The sequence below is a fragment of the Pseudorasbora parva genome, chromosome 24 (assembly GCF_024679245.1).
Source record: "Pseudorasbora parva isolate DD20220531a chromosome 24, ASM2467924v1, whole genome shotgun sequence".
Classification (NCBI taxonomy): Eukaryota; Metazoa; Chordata; class Actinopteri; order Cypriniformes; family Gobionidae; genus Pseudorasbora; species Pseudorasbora parva.
Window position 1 is genome coordinate 26917924 of NC_090195.1, and position 17925 is coordinate 26935848.

Genomic DNA, 17925 nt, shown 5'->3' on the forward strand with positions numbered 1-17925 from the left:
GGTAGCTATAAGCAACAAAACCATAAACCCATTGGTATCACACCAAAACCATGAAATTTCACTATTGTTAGTTTTATTGAATCTTCTCTATAACTTAAATTAAAAAAAGTTGAAATCAATAATGAAGTCATGTTTAATGTCAGTTTTACTTTACAAATTATCCTGTCAAAGAAACATTAGTAAAGAAAACACACAATAGGTAAACCCTGTGCAGGACATTCTTGTAGGCACACTGTAGATAAGATGAGCAACTGAGGACCGAAAACAAATGTTGGGACGATTGAGAGTGCTGGTCAGATCCAACCCACTAACCCAAAATTTGGCTATTATGCTCATTATACATATAATAGGAGTATATGCTAAATTAAACATAACAAAAGCTTGTGGCTATGCTCTACCTTCACTGGTACTTGGCTAGCAGTTCTTATGTCAAACCCCAATGTACAAAACTGCCATTGAAAATCAGTACATTTAGACCAATAGCTGTATAGAAATGATGAAAAAGGGTTGAGCGAACATGCTTAGTAACAATACTTTATGGTTTATTGATTGAAAAAAAAAATTGCAAGTGTAATCCGTGATCAAACAGATTATCAGGGCAGAAAGGCTATTTTCATCCTCAACGTGTCCCAGATGGGAACAATGATGTCGAGCATGATGTTTTGTGTGGATTAGATGGGCAGTTGATGCTCTGCAGTCACGTAAATAAGAGCTCTCAACGGAAATGAGCACAAGATTAACATATAGCTATTCCTCACTGCGTTTTTTTCTTCTTCTTTTTTCAGTAACATACCTAAAAGAAAGATAGAGGCGTGGTTTATGTGACTGGTGAATTGATGGCGAAATATTCTATAACTGCATAACAGATGTGATGGGGAGGGGGAGAGAGATTAGTGGTGCTTTAATGATTTGAAAGCACTTGAGCTTAAAGCTGATGGGGAGGGGGTTAAACCACCAGCAACACACTTATCACAATATACACAATTCAGCATGTCTGCCTGAGGGCTGCTGGGCAAACAAGCCTGGGCATCTTATTAATGTTAACTTTGGAAGGCATTTCCCAACCAACATATTCAGAGGAATTCGTTTATCAGGTAGGGGTTTTTTTTCGTATACAGAGGCATGCTTTCATTTAGCCTACATATCACACTTTAGCAGACCTGACAGGACACACTATCAGCAATAGACAAATTATTTCAGTTATGTGAAATATGTAATGCGAGGCTATATTAATTCATAAATTTGTGCATTACCATCATAACCTGTTGCTTAAGATCAGCGCGAAATCCGCGAATGACGCGCGCATTCCATCAAATGGTGCAGCGCGTTTAGAGCGCGCGTGCAGGGCGCGTCCACGTTTACCACAGCTTTTAAAAATTATAATTATTAACTTTTAATAGCGATATCTATTACATGTAGTTATAAGAAATGTAGAAGCTCACAAAGTACATTGATGTATAAATAATTAAATGGACGCTATGTCTATTGCAAATCAAGACGTAATATATAATATGTGTAAAAAGAACTGGCAAAATAATCTTTAGGATAAAATCACACAGGCTATTATGATATCCATTCAAAGCAATGACTAATGAATCGTGACTGGAGCAGTCATTGGCTATACTTCACTACAAATCAATCATTGCATGACTATGATTATACACTTTTATTCCTTCAAATATTATAATTTTTTTAGCAAAAGTATTTTTACATGTGGCTTATAGCCCCGAAGAACATTATATTGATTTAATCGCCTTCAATTAAACTGAAAAACATAAGCATTCAGGGATCCATTAGTTCCATAAATCTTCATACATATAAAAACAAAATTAGACCTTGCACAAAGCACTCATGGACCAGGAAAATGTAGTATAATGAAAACAAGATTTTAAAGAAGGTATAATGTAGTGATTTAAGAGGGGGTAACCCCTGAATTAAGTGTTTATGAATGAATGGGTCAATCAATTAAATTATTTTTCGAAGAGGTGCATTGTTTATCTCAGCTGCCTAAGCTTTGTTACGGTTTTCTCCCCATAATCTTGTTATGCATGGGGGGGGGAGAGAGAGAGAGAGAGAGAGAGAGAGAGAGAGAGAGAGAGAGAGAGAGAGAGAGAGAGAGAGAGAGAGAGAGAGAGAGAGAGAGAGAGAGAGACAGACCAGTAGAGATGGGGGTGGATGGATGGTATGGCAGAGGAGGGTAAATACATGATGGATTAGAATCAGCCATGTTGTTTATCTGGCTTTAGGGAACATACATGCACACACATGTATAAAACAATATGAGATGTGAACCAAATGCTCAACTTTTAAATATACAGACTGTATATTCAGTGTACAGTACAGAATTAGGCATAACTGTAAAAGACTAATCATTGAGCTATTTTAACACTGACTCATGTGCTGTCATGTTTCCAAGGAAACTCGGTTTCTCTTTGCCAATTAAAAACGTGTAATCACAATCATATTCTGAGCCAAGAATAAATATTGTTGTTTAGACAGTTTAGCCCTCTAGAATTGTTGCAAAAACTCTTCAGCAAATCAAGAATGACTTTGGAGAGTTTTTTTTCTTTAAGTCCTCTTAATTTCTTTAATTCAGGCATTTCTAATTTCTTTACCGGCTGAGATTTACTGAACAGTGTCTTCCATACATCTTCTGTATTTTTGTGCTATGTTATTTTCAGGCTGTGCATTTGATTCTTGACAAACAGCTGGCATGAGGTTTGTGAATTTGGGTGTTCGTGTTCGACGGACTGCTGAACCAGCAGAACCAGAACCAGAACCTGAACCTGAACCTGAACCACAGCCAAAACCAGAACATGAGCCACATCCTGCTCCCCCAACTCATCATGACTATGAAAACATGAAGAGCAAGTTCATGAATGAGCTGGAACATCTTTCATGTAAGTATCTACATTCACCAAAGTTAGCATAAAAGATTAAAAAAAACTGTGCATTTCATGTTGATATTTAGTATAAAAGCACAGGATTTTTTTTGTATAACTTCACTTGTTCGAATCATTGAATAGCATTTCTATTTATCTATCTATCTATCTATCTATCTATCTATCTATCTATCTATCTATCTATCTATCTATCTATCTATCTATCTATCTATCTATCTATCTATCTATCTATCTATCTATAAATGAGCGGGGGAAAGTAGTGTAGATCAGAAAGTTCATTTATTACATTTATAAATAATTCTGTTCACTTCCTCAACTCACTGCGCTTAATGTCATTAAAAAACAAAATCCACTGATCTAGTTGTGATTGTGTAACCTGACATGACAAAATATTCTTCATTTTCATCTATTCTCTGAGTCATTACCTCCATTTGATTAGAAGTCAAATTACATAAATGGAGCACTTTGATTTATATGATTTAGTTCAGCTTTATAGACAATGACACTTTCAAATTAAAAGCACATTGAGTTGACGTGATAAGACACTATGCGAGTATTGTCCTGTGTGCTGTCTTGTACCTGTTTCCATGGAGACTGACCAGCTCTCTGCTCCCCTTAGTGCCGATGTGGGCTGTAGGAGCCATCGTGGTGGTGGTTCTCGCCCTTGTGGCTTGCTTTACATATTGCATGTTCAAGAAATGCTTCGGCAAGAAGAAGAAATCCAAGAAAGCTCGCGAAAGGAAGAGAGCAGCACGGAAAAAAATAGAAGGGACAGAAGGAGAGGGCGAAGGAGAACAAAAGGTGCAAGAGCAAATAGTTACACTTTATTTTAAGATGGCGTTGTTGCAATGTAATTACACAAGTAACTACTGAGTAATAATAATTTACTACATGTACTTAATACAGGGTTAGGGTTTGGTTTAGGGTAAATTCTGTCATGACAACTCTCTGAGAGATTAGCATAGTAATGGTAATGGATATGTAAGGGATAATGTACATCCAGCCGGTTGTTATCGCAGAATAACGCCTTCAGTTATTGTAGAAAAACGCCTTCAAGTGACGCAAGACTCCACTTCGAGTCGGGGTCCTGATCACTCTGTCAGGGTTTATTGTGCGATAACAACCGGCTGGATGTACATTATCCCGCTTATTACACGGCTACTCATCTCAAGTAAATTAGACACTTTACATTGAATTAGACACATTGTCTTGAATTGAAACATTTTATTAGCTCTTCCGCAAAGCTTCCGCAAAGAAAAACAGTTCCAGACTGCTTAAGCCTTTATCTATTGCTTATGATTTGTTATAGGCTATATGTTGAAAATGAATGCTGAAAGGGTTAGTTCACCCAAAAATGAAACTAAGCCCATGATTTACTCACCCTCAAGTCATCATGTGTGTATATGACATTCCTGTTTCAGACGAATGCAATCAGAGTTATATTTCAAAAGTAGCTGTCCGTCAAATAACATTCTAAACACGGCTCCGGTGGGATAATAGAGGCCTCCTGATTCGAATCATCATCCTCAATAAACCCGTCTCCTGCGCGACGACTCCGATCTTTCAACTATTCATACTCTTGTGTAATTGTTGCGCCATCCTAAATAAACCCGTCTCTTGCGTGAAACACAGAAATGTAGAATATTCCAATCTAATATGATTTCTGACCTGTAATGTTGCCAGAATAATAATCATACACTGTTTGATAATATGCCAGAGGAGAACTGGCACCCCGACTGAGTCTGGTTTCTCCCAAGGTTTATTTTTCTCCATCATGCCCTGATGGAGTTTTGGTTCCTTGCCACTGTTGCCTTTGGCTTGGCTTGCTTAGTTGCTAAGTTATTCAACTAAATATACAAATAAAATTAATTAATTAGGTCTTATTTAATTCTATAAATACTGATAATACTGATCTGCCAACATTGTCGCTATATGATAAATTAAAATAAGTTGATAACATCACTGTTTTCTCCAGTACGACTGTACAGCCAAATCTAACTAACAGTGTGAAGCTGCTTTGAAACAATCGTCATTGTAAAAGCGCTATATAAATAAAGTTGATTGATTGATTGATTAAATTAAATCAATGGGTTTGTATAAGAAAAATATCCATATTTTTAAACTTTATAAAGTAAACCCTTGAAGTCTTCAATTGTAAACCATGGCGGTTAAGTGTTTAATAGCCATAAGATGGCGCCAGAGAGAATCAACGACAGCGTTAAGCATATAAGTATTACCGTTAATTCGTATTACCCGGATGAGTGGTGTGTTATTACATTTTGGCGGTTGTTATCTGGGAACAAAATACTGCAATGAAATGCACGATTGACCAATCAGAATCAAGTATTATAAGCAGCCGTGTAATAAGGCAATGTTAATATATTTGGTCTTGGCAGAATAGTTCTATGTGCTGCTGCTGCACATGGCCCCCAACAAAGCAGGAGACTTGAGAAAGTACACAGTTGCTCAAGGCAATGGGAGAAATAGACAATACAAACTAATATTTGTGTGACCTCCTACCCCCCAAACCAGCAGATCTACTTCTATTCTTTTTAAAGATCCAGGAGACCGCATGTTTTAATATCTATGTTAGAGTCCTAAGCCCGATGCTGTGTTCCAGGCAGGTTTTTCAGCCCTTAAGTTACAACTTCAAACCATGACTCAAGACTTTGTAGCTTTCCAGGCAAAGTCATGCCAAACTGCCTGAGCACCAGGAATTGTGGTAACTAAATGTAAACAAAGCATGCCGGACCGTTCTGGACTTATGCTCATTTACAATAATTTATTTCGCCTAAGGTGCTTATTACTTGCTTATTTAAAGGAAAAGGAGGGTAAAAAAAATGCCGCTAAGCAAGAGATGATTTTATATATTATATTTTACGTTATTTATATATTTGGAAATGTTTTTGGTATTCATTTATTGTTGCACTCAATGGACTGGAAACTAGCTAAGGCTAGAAAAGCTGCTGATAATGCATAACATTTGCAGATAAATAATATTAGAGCAATACCTTATTTTAATAAACAATTAGTTTTTTTAATGTATGACTTCCATTAACACAGCATCCGTAGGGGCTGCCATTGTTGTTTCGCCGGCTATTTGACATCCATACTCGTAACTGGGAGTATGTTGATCTACTACGAGGTCACGGGTTGGAAGTCACAGGTTTGACGGCTGTTCCAGTGCACTTTCACGGGGAGAAGGTTGGGAAAACACGGGTTACGGGTTGCCTGGAACACAGCATTATTTATGCCCGTATAGGGCCAGGCTTCAGACCAATTTTCATGTCATGCCTCACACGTTGGCCGGGCTTCGTGCCTGTTTTAGGCTTCTCCTTTTTCTTATATTTTAGACATTAATTACAAACCCGATTCCAAAAAAAGTTGGGACACTATAAATTGTGAATAATAATAGAATGCAATGATGTGGAAGTTTAAAGTTCAATATATTATTCAGAACAAAAACAGATGACTTATCAAATGTTTAAACTGGGAAAATGTATTTAACAAGATATATTATTTACCTCCTCTTTTTCACATCTCAAAAAAGCTGGGACAAGGCCATGTTTACCACTGTGTGGCATCCCCTCTTTTTTTTATATCAGTCTGCAAATGTCTGAGGACTGAGAAGACATGTTGCTCAAGTTTAGGAATAGGAACGTTGTCCCATTCTTGTCTAATAGAGGCTTCTTGCTCAACTGTCTTAGGTATTCTTTGTCGCATCTTCCTCTTTATGATACGCCGAATGTTTTCTGGCCTTGACCCTTACGGACAATATTGTTTCAGATTCTCTGAATCTTTAGATGATATTATGCACCGAGCAGTGCACTTTAATTACAATTTTAATACACTAGAAGTGATTATGAAAGTACATATAAAGTTGTATTTAAGTACCACTTAAGTTGTTTAAAAAAATCACTCTTAATGGCAACTTATTGTATTTTATTTCAACTTAATATGTGATCAATTTGAAATCAATTACATATAATGTGTGTTAAGTGTGTCGAAAACATTGCATTTAATTCACACTTAAGTGTATATTTAGCTGACATTAAAGTATGTTTTAGTTCACATTAATTGCTTGTCAGTACATTGAGCAGTGCACTTTAATTACAATTTTAATACACTAGAAGCGATTATGAAAGTACATATAAAGTTGTATTTAAGTACCACTTAAGTTGTTCCAAAAAATCACTCTTAATTGCAACTTATTGTATTTTATTTCAACTTAATATGTGATAAATTTGAAATCAATTACATATAATGTGTGTTAAGTACACCGAAAACATTGCATTTAATTCACAATTAAGTGTATTTAGTATAAGTATATTATCTGTGTAATAAGTACACTTTATAAAAGTACACTAAAGTGCACTTTTTTTCACAAGGGTAACTTCAAACTCTTTGCAATTTTTATCTGAGTAACTCCTTTCTGATCCTGTGACAGAAGTGATAGAACCCTGACAGTTATTACTATAATAAGCATATAAAGTATAAGTTTGTCACCTTAAAATCACCACACTTAAAAGCTTCAACACACAAAACATGTCTAAAATGGGAAAGAGCTTTGAGACTGATTACACAAACAGATTTGACAAGAAATCTAAGGTATATTTTTGCAGACTGCCGAAACCTACAGAAAAGAGAAACAAATAGATTGCTACAATTCACAAAAACAACTGAACTCCAGGCAGCGAAATGTGGATTTGATAATTAGATTTTTGAGTTAAAATCATACCCTATATATTATATTATTATATATTGTATTGACAACTCATCAAAATTTACCATCTTATATTCTGCATAATTGAATGTTTTAGGGCTGGACGATATGACAATATACATATTATTATTATTATTATTATTATTATTATTATTATTATTATTATTATTATTATTATTATTATTATATAAACATTAATGACCTGGATTCAAAGACATTCAAATACAAATTTGCTTTATGTATTTCCCTAGCATCGAAATCAGGCACATTAATATCAGGAAGCACATTGGCTACATGTCAATATCCATGAATTACTGGATCTTTGGTAAAATGAGGAACACTACTGAGTCCAACCTGTAGTTTAAACTTATAATCGTTTGCTTTACTCACGTTTTCACGGTTTTCCCTATTATATCCGGTCATGCAGCAGCTCTTTTGCCACTCAGTCTGCTGTGTGTGTGTGTGTGTGTGTGTGTGTGTGTGTGTGTGTGTGTGTGTGTGTGTGTGTGTGTGTGTGTGTGTGTGTGTGTGTGTGTGTGTGTGTGTGTGTGTGTGTGTGTGTGTGTGTGTGTGTGTGTTTTCTTGATTAAAAAAATACCAACAGACTTAAGATTTGAAGCTAATTAATATTAATAAAGAAGCAAATAAATATGACTATCAATCTTGCAGGAGGAAGGAGAAAAGAAGGAGGGAGATGTGCAAAAAGAGGAGCAGGAAAATCTGGGAAAACTGGAGTTCTCTTTGGATTACAACTTTACAGATGCTCAGGTGCATTACTGATGTATGAAGTACTTATTACAAAGTTGTGATAATGTCATTGTGACAAGAAAATGGAATCAGCATGTCTAATGTTGTGTTAACAGCTGATAGTTGGAGTTCTTCAGGCTCAAGATCTTCCTGCTATGGATATTGGCGGCACATCTGACCCATATGTAAAAGTTTACCTGCTTCCAGACAAGAAGAAGAAGTTTGAAACCAAAGTCCAACGCAAAAACCTCTGCCCTGTGTTCAATGAGACCTTTATCTTCAAGGTTTTTCTTATGTTGTTTGTTTACATACTACTGCACATGATGAATTTATGTATGTGTTAGTGTGAACGTGTTTGTTTGGTACAACTTGTAACATTTTATTGTCTGTAGTTTTGTCTTTTTATGTGTTCTAGTGTCTGTTTAGTTCCACCTGTAGTTTGTTTGTCCATTTCTCTCTCTCTCTCTCAGGTTTTGTGTCAGGGTTTTGTCTCCTTGTGTGGCATCTTAAGTTCCCAGAAATCCCCGCTTCCCTACACTGGTTTTGTCATTCATTTTTTGATTGACAGCTATCCAGGTATCACTGATGTTCAATACGTTTTTGAAGGAATAGTTCACGTAAAAATAAACTAATATTTTAATATTTATTATAATGATTACAATTTATTCACCTTCATATTGTTCCAAACCATATGACTGTTCTTTGAAATTTATTGAAATTTTATTTTATTTTTTTGAAGAATGTTCACACTGTCCTTTTACATACTGTGACAGACAGTTCATGTAGTGACTACATCTGTCACATGGTCACCATATGCGGAAAATAGCTGCGTAAACATTCTATTGTTTTTTCTTTTTCTGTTCCATGATAAATGTGACTGGCAAAATGTACATTTTTTGGATGAATTATTCCTTTAATTACCTGCATCGGGAAGCATTTGAAATTGTTTCTGATGTAACTGAATCTCTTTTTCAGCATTTTAGTAAAGATATCTGAATGTTTTATGACATATTAACACTGGAAAATTGCTTCAGACGAATATGTGCTAATATGTTTGTGTCTCACATGTTTTTTGTTTCCTGCTTCTCGTTATGCATTATAGATTCCCTATGCTGAGTTGGGTGGTAAAACATTGGTGCTTCAGGTGTTTGATTTTGATCGGTTTGGTAAACATGATGTGATTGGCCAGATAAAGATTCCTATGAGCTGCGTGGATCTCGCACAGCCGCTGCATGAATGGAGGGATCTCGAAAATGGAGAAAAAGAGGAGGTAAATAATATATCCTGTTAAATTTTTTGAATCGATTCCAGTTATCAGCCACCATTCATCACTGGCTTTATACACAGGATATTCTAGATTTGTACCTATTATCTTTATTTTTTTCTCTTCGACAGGAGAAACTTGGAGACGTTTGTATTTCTCTGCGTTATGTGCCCACTGCTGGTAAACTCACAGTCAACATAATGGAGGCCAAAAATCTCAAGAAGATGGATGTCGGTGGTTTATCAGGTACTAATCAAAATTCATTTTTAATATTTAAAAAGATTTTAATTCAGTCAAATCTATAAAATAGCATAGATTAAAAGTAGCCTACCCAATATATGTAACTTTTGGCCATTAAGCGGTTAAAAAAAAACATGCATTTTGGGGAAGAACATTGCTTCGGCTATACGCGAGACTGCGCGGTTGAATATGATTATCCTACTGCTCATCAAACATTCACTATTAGATTTATAGAATCTGATATAACCAGTTTAGATGGAAAGGATCTCAAGCTGACTAGCTTGCCATTACTGTAGCTTTACCCATTAAAGGCACAATATGTAATGTTCGTCACCACACTCTAAAATATGCTGGGTTGTTTTTTAACCCAAAATGCTGGGTTAAGACTGTTGGGTAATTTTTGTTGGCTTATTTGATCACATTTTAAACACCATTGGGTAAAGCATACACTATTGTGAAAGGTCAATTCATTAAGGTTGTTGTAGCACCGTGCTGTAATTTATTTTCAAGGATGTGTCCATTAAAAGCACAATATGTACGATTTTTGGATTAAAATATTCAAAAATTACTAGAACAATATTATATATTTTGTTGACTTGTGTACAGAAAACAAAACATTGTTATAGCTCAATACAGTAAGTCTTATTGTTTAAATCTAATTTTCTTGATTTACCACGAGCACCATGTTTTATCATGCACTACTGCAGTGTGCAACAAGTGTGTAATAGTAGCCACAGAGCTAATGCACAGAGTAGCATTGTAACATAACTTTAACACACCCTAATATATCTAATATGATAAAACAGTGCTGCATTACCCCACATACAGAAGAAGCGGAAGTGGTCGTCTGTGTGATCACAAAATTAAAGGCTTCACTAGCACTTAGCAATTGCTCCAGCGGCCTAGTTCTGTCCAATGCCTTTCAGCCCCACCCTCACTCTAAATAATGCTGGGTTGTTTTTTAACCCAAAATGCTGGGTTAAGACCTTTGGGTATATTTTTGTTGGTTTATTTGATCACATTTTAAACACTATTGGGTAGTTTCAAATTTCCAGTCGTTGGGTTAAACCTGCTGGGTCGCAATGCTTGGTTGATTCTACCCAGCGCTCGGTTGTTTCACGTGCTTCCCGCCTTGATTCGTTTAAATTCGCTCCCAATCTGTCATTTTGAAAGGACAATGCAAAAGGCAAAGCCACTGGTTGCAGATGTTTTAAGATAAGTTCATGTTTTCATTAATAATCATTTTAATTAGCATAATTAGTTTTTTTTTTTTTTTTGCGGCAACAATTCAAAATAACATGAACTTTACACGACGTTAAGACGACAAAAGTTTTACCTTAGAATCCGATGCAATGTAGCCTACGTTACTGACTCGTGTTAGTTTAGGTAGGCATGTGAGACGATAGATTAATACAGTTTGTAATTACACGGAACCATGATCCCCTTACGAAAATTAACCATGGTTTTATGTAGGGATGTCACAATTACCGGTACTTCGGTACTACATACTGAAATTTAAAAAATGTGACGATAGCATCAACTCACAAGTAGACTATATTCGGTCCCGCAGCTGCGTTCAGTCGCGTCACGCAGGGCTCACTCACTGTAGCCGAATATAGTGTCTGTGTATATTAAATACTATTTAAATATTACTCTTCCTTGTTTTGATTTACTCTGTGTGAATGACGGGGCCACCACACACGCTCGCTGTCTTTTTAGACTGTGACCGTGTCACTGAGGACATGAGAATTTACCGTTTCATTTGAGAAAACTGTCATATAATGAACACAGACACTCAAAGGTCACGGCAACCCGTCAAAATAAAAGTTTGATTTAAACGTGAATAAATTGACAGAATATGGTTTGTAGTTGTCATTGTTACCCATTTTAACACATTTGTGTGTTGTACCATTAGTCAAGCAATAACAATTATTGTTTTAACAGTCAAAGCATGCATTCTTAATTTGTTCTTTCATGATTGTCTAGTTTTACAGTAGGCTAATATTAACGTTACTAGTATGAAGCAGCACTCTAAAAATGTCTGGGTTAAAAACAACCCAATTGGCAACTCAGTACTGGGTAAATATTGGACAGAACACATGCTGGGTTAAATTAACCCAGTGGCATTTTAACCCAGCAGGCTGGGCTGTTGAAAAACCCCCAAAATGTAGGCAGTTTTTACCATTAATGGATTTGCTATTCTGGGTTATTCTTGCTGGGTTTTTCTTAAAATTTCTCCTGTGCATCAGCCTACTGTAAAACTAGACAATCATGAAAGAACAAATGAAGAATGCATGTTTAGACTGTTAAAACAATCATTTTTATTGCTTGACTAATGGTACAACACACACGTGTGTTAAAATTGGCAACAATGACAACTACAAACCTAATTTATTCTGTCAATTTATTCACGTTTAAATCTAACTTTTATTTTGAAGGGTTGCCGTCACCTTTGAGTGTCTGTGTTTATGATGACAGTTTTCTCAAATGAAACGGTAAATTGTCATGTCCTCACAGTGACATGGCAGAGGCTAAAAAGACAGCGAGCATGTGTGGCGCGCGTGTGTGTGTACACACAGAGACGCAAAACATGGAAGAGTAATATTTAAATAGTATTTAGACACTCGTATATATTCGGCTACAGTCTGGAGCCCAGCGTGACGCGACTGAACGCAGCTACGGAACCGAATATAGTCTACTTGTGAGTCGATGCAATACAGATAGGCTATCATCACATTTTTTTAATTTCAGTATGTAATTGGTACCGAAGTACCGGTACTTGTGACATCCTTACATAAAACCGTGGGTAATTTTCGTAAGGGGATCATGGTTCTGTGTAATCACAAACTGTAAAAATCTATCGTCTCACATGCCTACCTAAGCTAACAAGAGTCAGCTACATTGCATCGGATTCTGAGGTAAAACTTTTGTCGTCTTATCGTCATGTAAGCTTAAGAATTGTTGCAGCGAAGAAGAAAAAAAAACTATAATTATGCTAATTAAAATGATTATTAATGAAAACATATGAACTTATCTTAAAACATCTGCAACCAGTGGCTTTGCCTTTTGCATTGTCCTTTCAAAATGACAGTTTGGGAGCGAATTTAAACGAATCAAGGCGGGAAGCACGTGAAACAACCGAGCGCTGGGTAGAATCAACCAAGCATTGCGACCCAGCAGGTTTAACCCAACGACTGGAAATTTGAAACTACCCAATAGTGTTTAAAATGTGATCAAATAAACCAAAAAAAATATACCCAACAGTCTTAACTCAGCATTTTGGGTTAAAAAACAACCCAGCATTATTTAGAGTGAGGGTGGGGCTGAAAGTAATTGGACAGAATTAGGCCGCTGGAGCAATTGCTAAGTGCTAGTGAAGCCTTTAATTTTGTGATCACACAGACGACCACTTCCGCTTCTTCTGTATGTGGGGTAATGCAGCACTGTTTTATCATATTAGATATATTAGGGTGTGTTAAAGTTATGTTACAATGCTACTCTGTGCATTAGCTCTGTGGCTACTATTACACACTTGTTGCACACTGCAGTAGTGCATGATAAAACATGGTGCTCGTGGTAAATCAAGAAAATTAGATTTAAACAATAAGACTTACTGTGTTGAGCTATAACAATGTTTTGTTTTCTGTACACAAGTCAACAAAATATATACAATTTTTCTAGTAATTTTTGAATATTTTAATCCAAAAATCGTACATATTGTGCTTTTAATGGACACATCCTTGAAAATAAATTACAGCACGGTGCTACAACAACCTTAATGAATGCTTTACAAGAAACTCTGTTAGAGAGCAGTTTATCTGCTCAAAAAAATGCTTACTCACCTGTTGAGTAATAAAAACACCATCACCGTGTTGCTTTTACAAAATTCATAATCCAATAGGTCTCGCCATCTCCGAAAAGCCAAGCCAATGTTGATTCTTGTTTTATTACGAGCGCTCTTACATTTTATTTTTGCATTATTTTATTACACTCCTCTGTTCGGCATTTTTTGGTTTTTGTGCTCCATGTCAACATTTCTCGCTCATTGTGACAACTAACTTATGCCACTCCCACCTCGTACACACATCAAAGTAGCCGGGGCCAGTGGTGGAATGTAACAAAGTACAAATACTTTGTTACTTTACTTAAGTACATTTTTCACGTATCTGTACTTTACTTAAGTAGAATAAATAGTGCATACTTTTTACTTTTACTTCATTACATTTTGCAGCAATTATTATACTTTCTACTCCACTACATTTCTACAATGTTTCGTTATATTTTCGTTAAATTTTCTGATCAGTTTCAGGGCTCGAGATTAAGGCCTGCCCGGATAATAATATATAATGTACGTTATAGGCTAATGAATTGACGGTTGCGCTGTTGAGGCTCGCGCAGCCTCTCGAGGAGAAATGGAAACAAATCAGCCCCGCTCACACAAAGAAACTCAGTAACATACTGCACTAAAAATTTAAAATGTTTAGTTTTTATATTTTATAACAGTTAAAAAAACAACACATGACACGACCAACGAATGTAGTTTTCTTGAATACCATCACGACAGAAAATGTGACACTGATTTCATTTGACAGTTCCATAAACAATTAATTAACATCAAGTCACTTACATTTTATTGATTGCTTTATTGCTTTTGTTCTATTTCAGCAGCGAAAATATTTCCAAGATCAGATTTCCACATCCAAACCATAACGTATTGCACAGCAAAAGTGCGTTACTGAATCAAAGATTCAATGCCCTATTCATAAACGACTGCCTCATTTATGAATGAATCAGCCGTTTGAACGAATCGACTCAATGACTCTCTCATACGGATTCACCTGCTGCCATCTACTGGTGGTTTAGTTAACTTTTTTTAGTTAAAACAATCTCATAGCATTATTTAGTGCAGTTGTAATTTTTCAGTGTTAATTATTTAATTTGATTGGTAACAACCCTATTGAATCTTATTCTAATTTAATTTATTAATCAAATTTAAGAATATAAAGGGAAAGCTGAAGCAAAGCCTATATTTAATAAGATTAGGGGAAAATGTCCTTTAAAAAAAGGTAAAAATATCATAAATATGAAGATGTAAATACATCAAAGCTGATGAGAATGTTGCTTCAGAAAAATGACATTTAACTTTGCAGATAACCAGAATTGTAAGTCAGAATGTAAACTAGGCAACAGATGGTAAGAACAATTACATTAACCCAAAACTAACTCAATTAAAATGCCACCGCTCATACTGTTTTCTTCTTTTTAATTATTAGAATTAGACATTAAGAGAATACATTTTTATGCAAGTACTTTTACTTTTAATACTTAAAGTACATTTAAAACCAGGTACTTTTTACTTAAGTAGGGTTGTCGTTGTAGTACTTCTACTTTTACTAAAGTAAATATATTTCTGGTTACTTGTACTTTTACTTAAGTACTGAGATTCAGTACTTCCTCCACCACTGGCCGGGGCAAGTTTTCTCTCTGTTTACGGATATGATGAGACACGCGAGGTTGAGTCATGTATGTCCGACATTTCCTGTGAAAACCATCCCACTAAAAATGTAATTAAAATTGTTGAATTTCATATATTTGATTACTATTTTTCTAAAATGTGGAAAATACTGCTAATTTTAGAATGAGTTGGTTTGTCCAAAACTACTCGAATAGTAAATTATATTTATTTACAGTTGGCAAAATATTTTATTTTTTACCCTTCATTTGCACCCCTTTGATAATTATATTATTCACTGTGTCAGATCCGTATGTGAAGATTGTGTTACAGCATAACGGAAAGCGTCTGAAAAAGAAGAAAACTACAGTTAAAAAGAACACATTGAACCCATACTTCAATGAGAGCTTCAGCTTTGAGGTCCCATTTGAACAGATTCAGGTGATGTGTGATTATTATTGCATCTGGTATAACCTATATTGTGTCCAACACTGTACATGTACAAGTTTGAATGGGTCATTTATCGATGACCATTCAAAATGGAATAAATTTATATTCTAAATTCCAAATCTATTCAAATGCAGAAAGTCCAACTCCTCATCACTGTATTTGATTACGACAAGCTGGGCAGCAACGACCCTATTGGCAAAACCTTAATTGGCTATGGCGCCACAGGTGTCGGCCTACGCCATTGGTCAGACATGCTAGCCAATCCCCGGCGTCCAGTGGCGCAGTGGCACGTTCTTCAAACAGAAGAAGAGGTGGATGCTGCTCTGAAGGCACCACATCGCTAACCGGACATACCCAGAGTACACTCACATCCAGGGTAACAGTGGTTCATCCATCTACTGAGCAACTTAGTGAATGGCACTGATAAGCACTGCATGCATCAGCTTTACTAGCATGACTGGTGATCTTTACTCTTTATGTTTCTTTGAAGGATTGCAAAGTTATAGCTTCACACTTTTGTTTTCTCTCCCAAGGTATTTTTGTGTTACGTTAAGATCGTCATGATTTGTTATGAGTTGTATTTCTAAATGCATGTTTTTATGTTTGGAGTAGATGTGTTTTCTTTATGGTAACTGTCACTCTGCATGGTTTCGTAAGTTATTTTGTGTTAAAGACGTGATGACAAATAATTGCTAATTTTGGTGAGAGCTAAACCAGTACAGAGAGCATAATGTCTATAATTTTTGGTAAAATGAGATAAGAATTAAAATCTTCTCTTCTGCATTGAATTAATAGCTATGCAAATGACAACATTTCAAATAGTTATATTTATATAAATAGATTGCTATATTGTCACATAAATTACAAATTTATTTTATTCCACTTTTGTATTCCCAATGCTAAAGTCACTTTGTGTGTTGAAAATGCAAATCAAATTAAACAGATGTGTCACTTGTTTCGTGTGTGCACTACATTTACCCACACTTTTAATATCAAGAACCCCCAATAGACACTCTTCCGAAAATCAGTACCATTTATACTGTGTATAACATTCTAGGGGCAGATACGAACAACCCACACATAACTGATCCATAATTCACACATTTAATGTGATGACATTTAATGTCCCTCGACAGCCTCTGTAGTCCCATTTAGCCACTTGTTAGCAAATGCCTTTTCAAGACACATAACAGCTTCAAACAATCACGAGTGGGGTAAAACTATGTATTGTATGTCATATAAACATAAAAAAAATTATGTCATAGACACTTTATCGCCAAAGTATAGGCACTTATTTAAAACACAACTTTGCTTTAATGAGAAAACATTTATGGCCACACTTTTATTGGATGAAGTTTGTTTTCTTGATTAAAAAAAAATGTAATCATAAACATATAAAGCTATTGTTACATTATACAGTTTGCACACCCCCTAGATGTAAATTTTTTCTTTTTTTTTCTTTTTTTTTTACAGTATTCCCTGGAAGAAATTTTTGTGTGTTTTTATTGTATGTCCTGCTAGGGGTTAACAGTTTATGACCCAAGTAGTGAAAAATGAAGACCAAGAGTCAGGAGTGCAATTAATTAAATAAAAATGTACTAAAGAATAGTTTGCAGTTTCAACAGCAGAAGCCAGCTTCAAGTCTCACATGGAGTTCATAGGCCACGCTCCCTCTCTGACCGTCTCGTTGCCTCGCCCTATCGTACATACAATTGTCTCAGCAGTTACACCGTTTTAAAGGTCTTATCCACGTCATTACTGCAATCTGGATGGTTCTGATTGGCTCAGAGAAAATGCACAGTCATGGTAATTCCACACATTGCCAGATAATCTGATGCACTTCTCCATAGACGTGTCACTTGTTGGCGCTTTTACCCCGGAATTAGGCCCGTAGTGACCTTCCGGGTCTGGAGCAGTGTCAGCTTGCCCAGAACAACAAGTCCACCCATCTTGTAGGATGCCCATTGTACACCATTCTCAACACTGATCTGTAACACAGAATATTGCGCACATACACAGATGCTCAGTCTCTCCAAGGTTGGAGATGATTAAGCTCCAGATCTAACCCAAAACACACTGAGAGCATGTGCTTTCTTTCAGTGAGAGGTACAGACAATAATACAGGAAATATTCATCTTGACTCTTT

At 35.9% G+C, this 17925-nt stretch overlaps 1 protein-coding gene across 1 annotated transcript; it reads left to right on the forward strand.

Moving 5' to 3' along the window:
* Nucleotides 1–765: 765 nt before the first annotated feature.
* syt5b (synaptotagmin Vb) lies at nucleotides 766–16725 on the forward strand. Its single transcript, XM_067434790.1, has 9 exons — nucleotides 766–1094; nucleotides 2682–2900; nucleotides 3523–3704; nucleotides 8296–8394; nucleotides 8490–8657; nucleotides 9476–9643; nucleotides 9769–9883; nucleotides 15637–15770; nucleotides 15914–16725. Exons 2-9 carry the CDS (start codon nucleotides 2714–2716, stop codon nucleotides 16121–16123), a joined length of 1263 nt encoding a protein of 420 aa, XP_067290891.1. The 5' UTR covers nucleotides 766–1094; nucleotides 2682–2713; the 3' UTR covers nucleotides 16124–16725.
* The last annotated feature ends 1200 nt before the right edge of the window (nucleotides 16726–17925 follow it).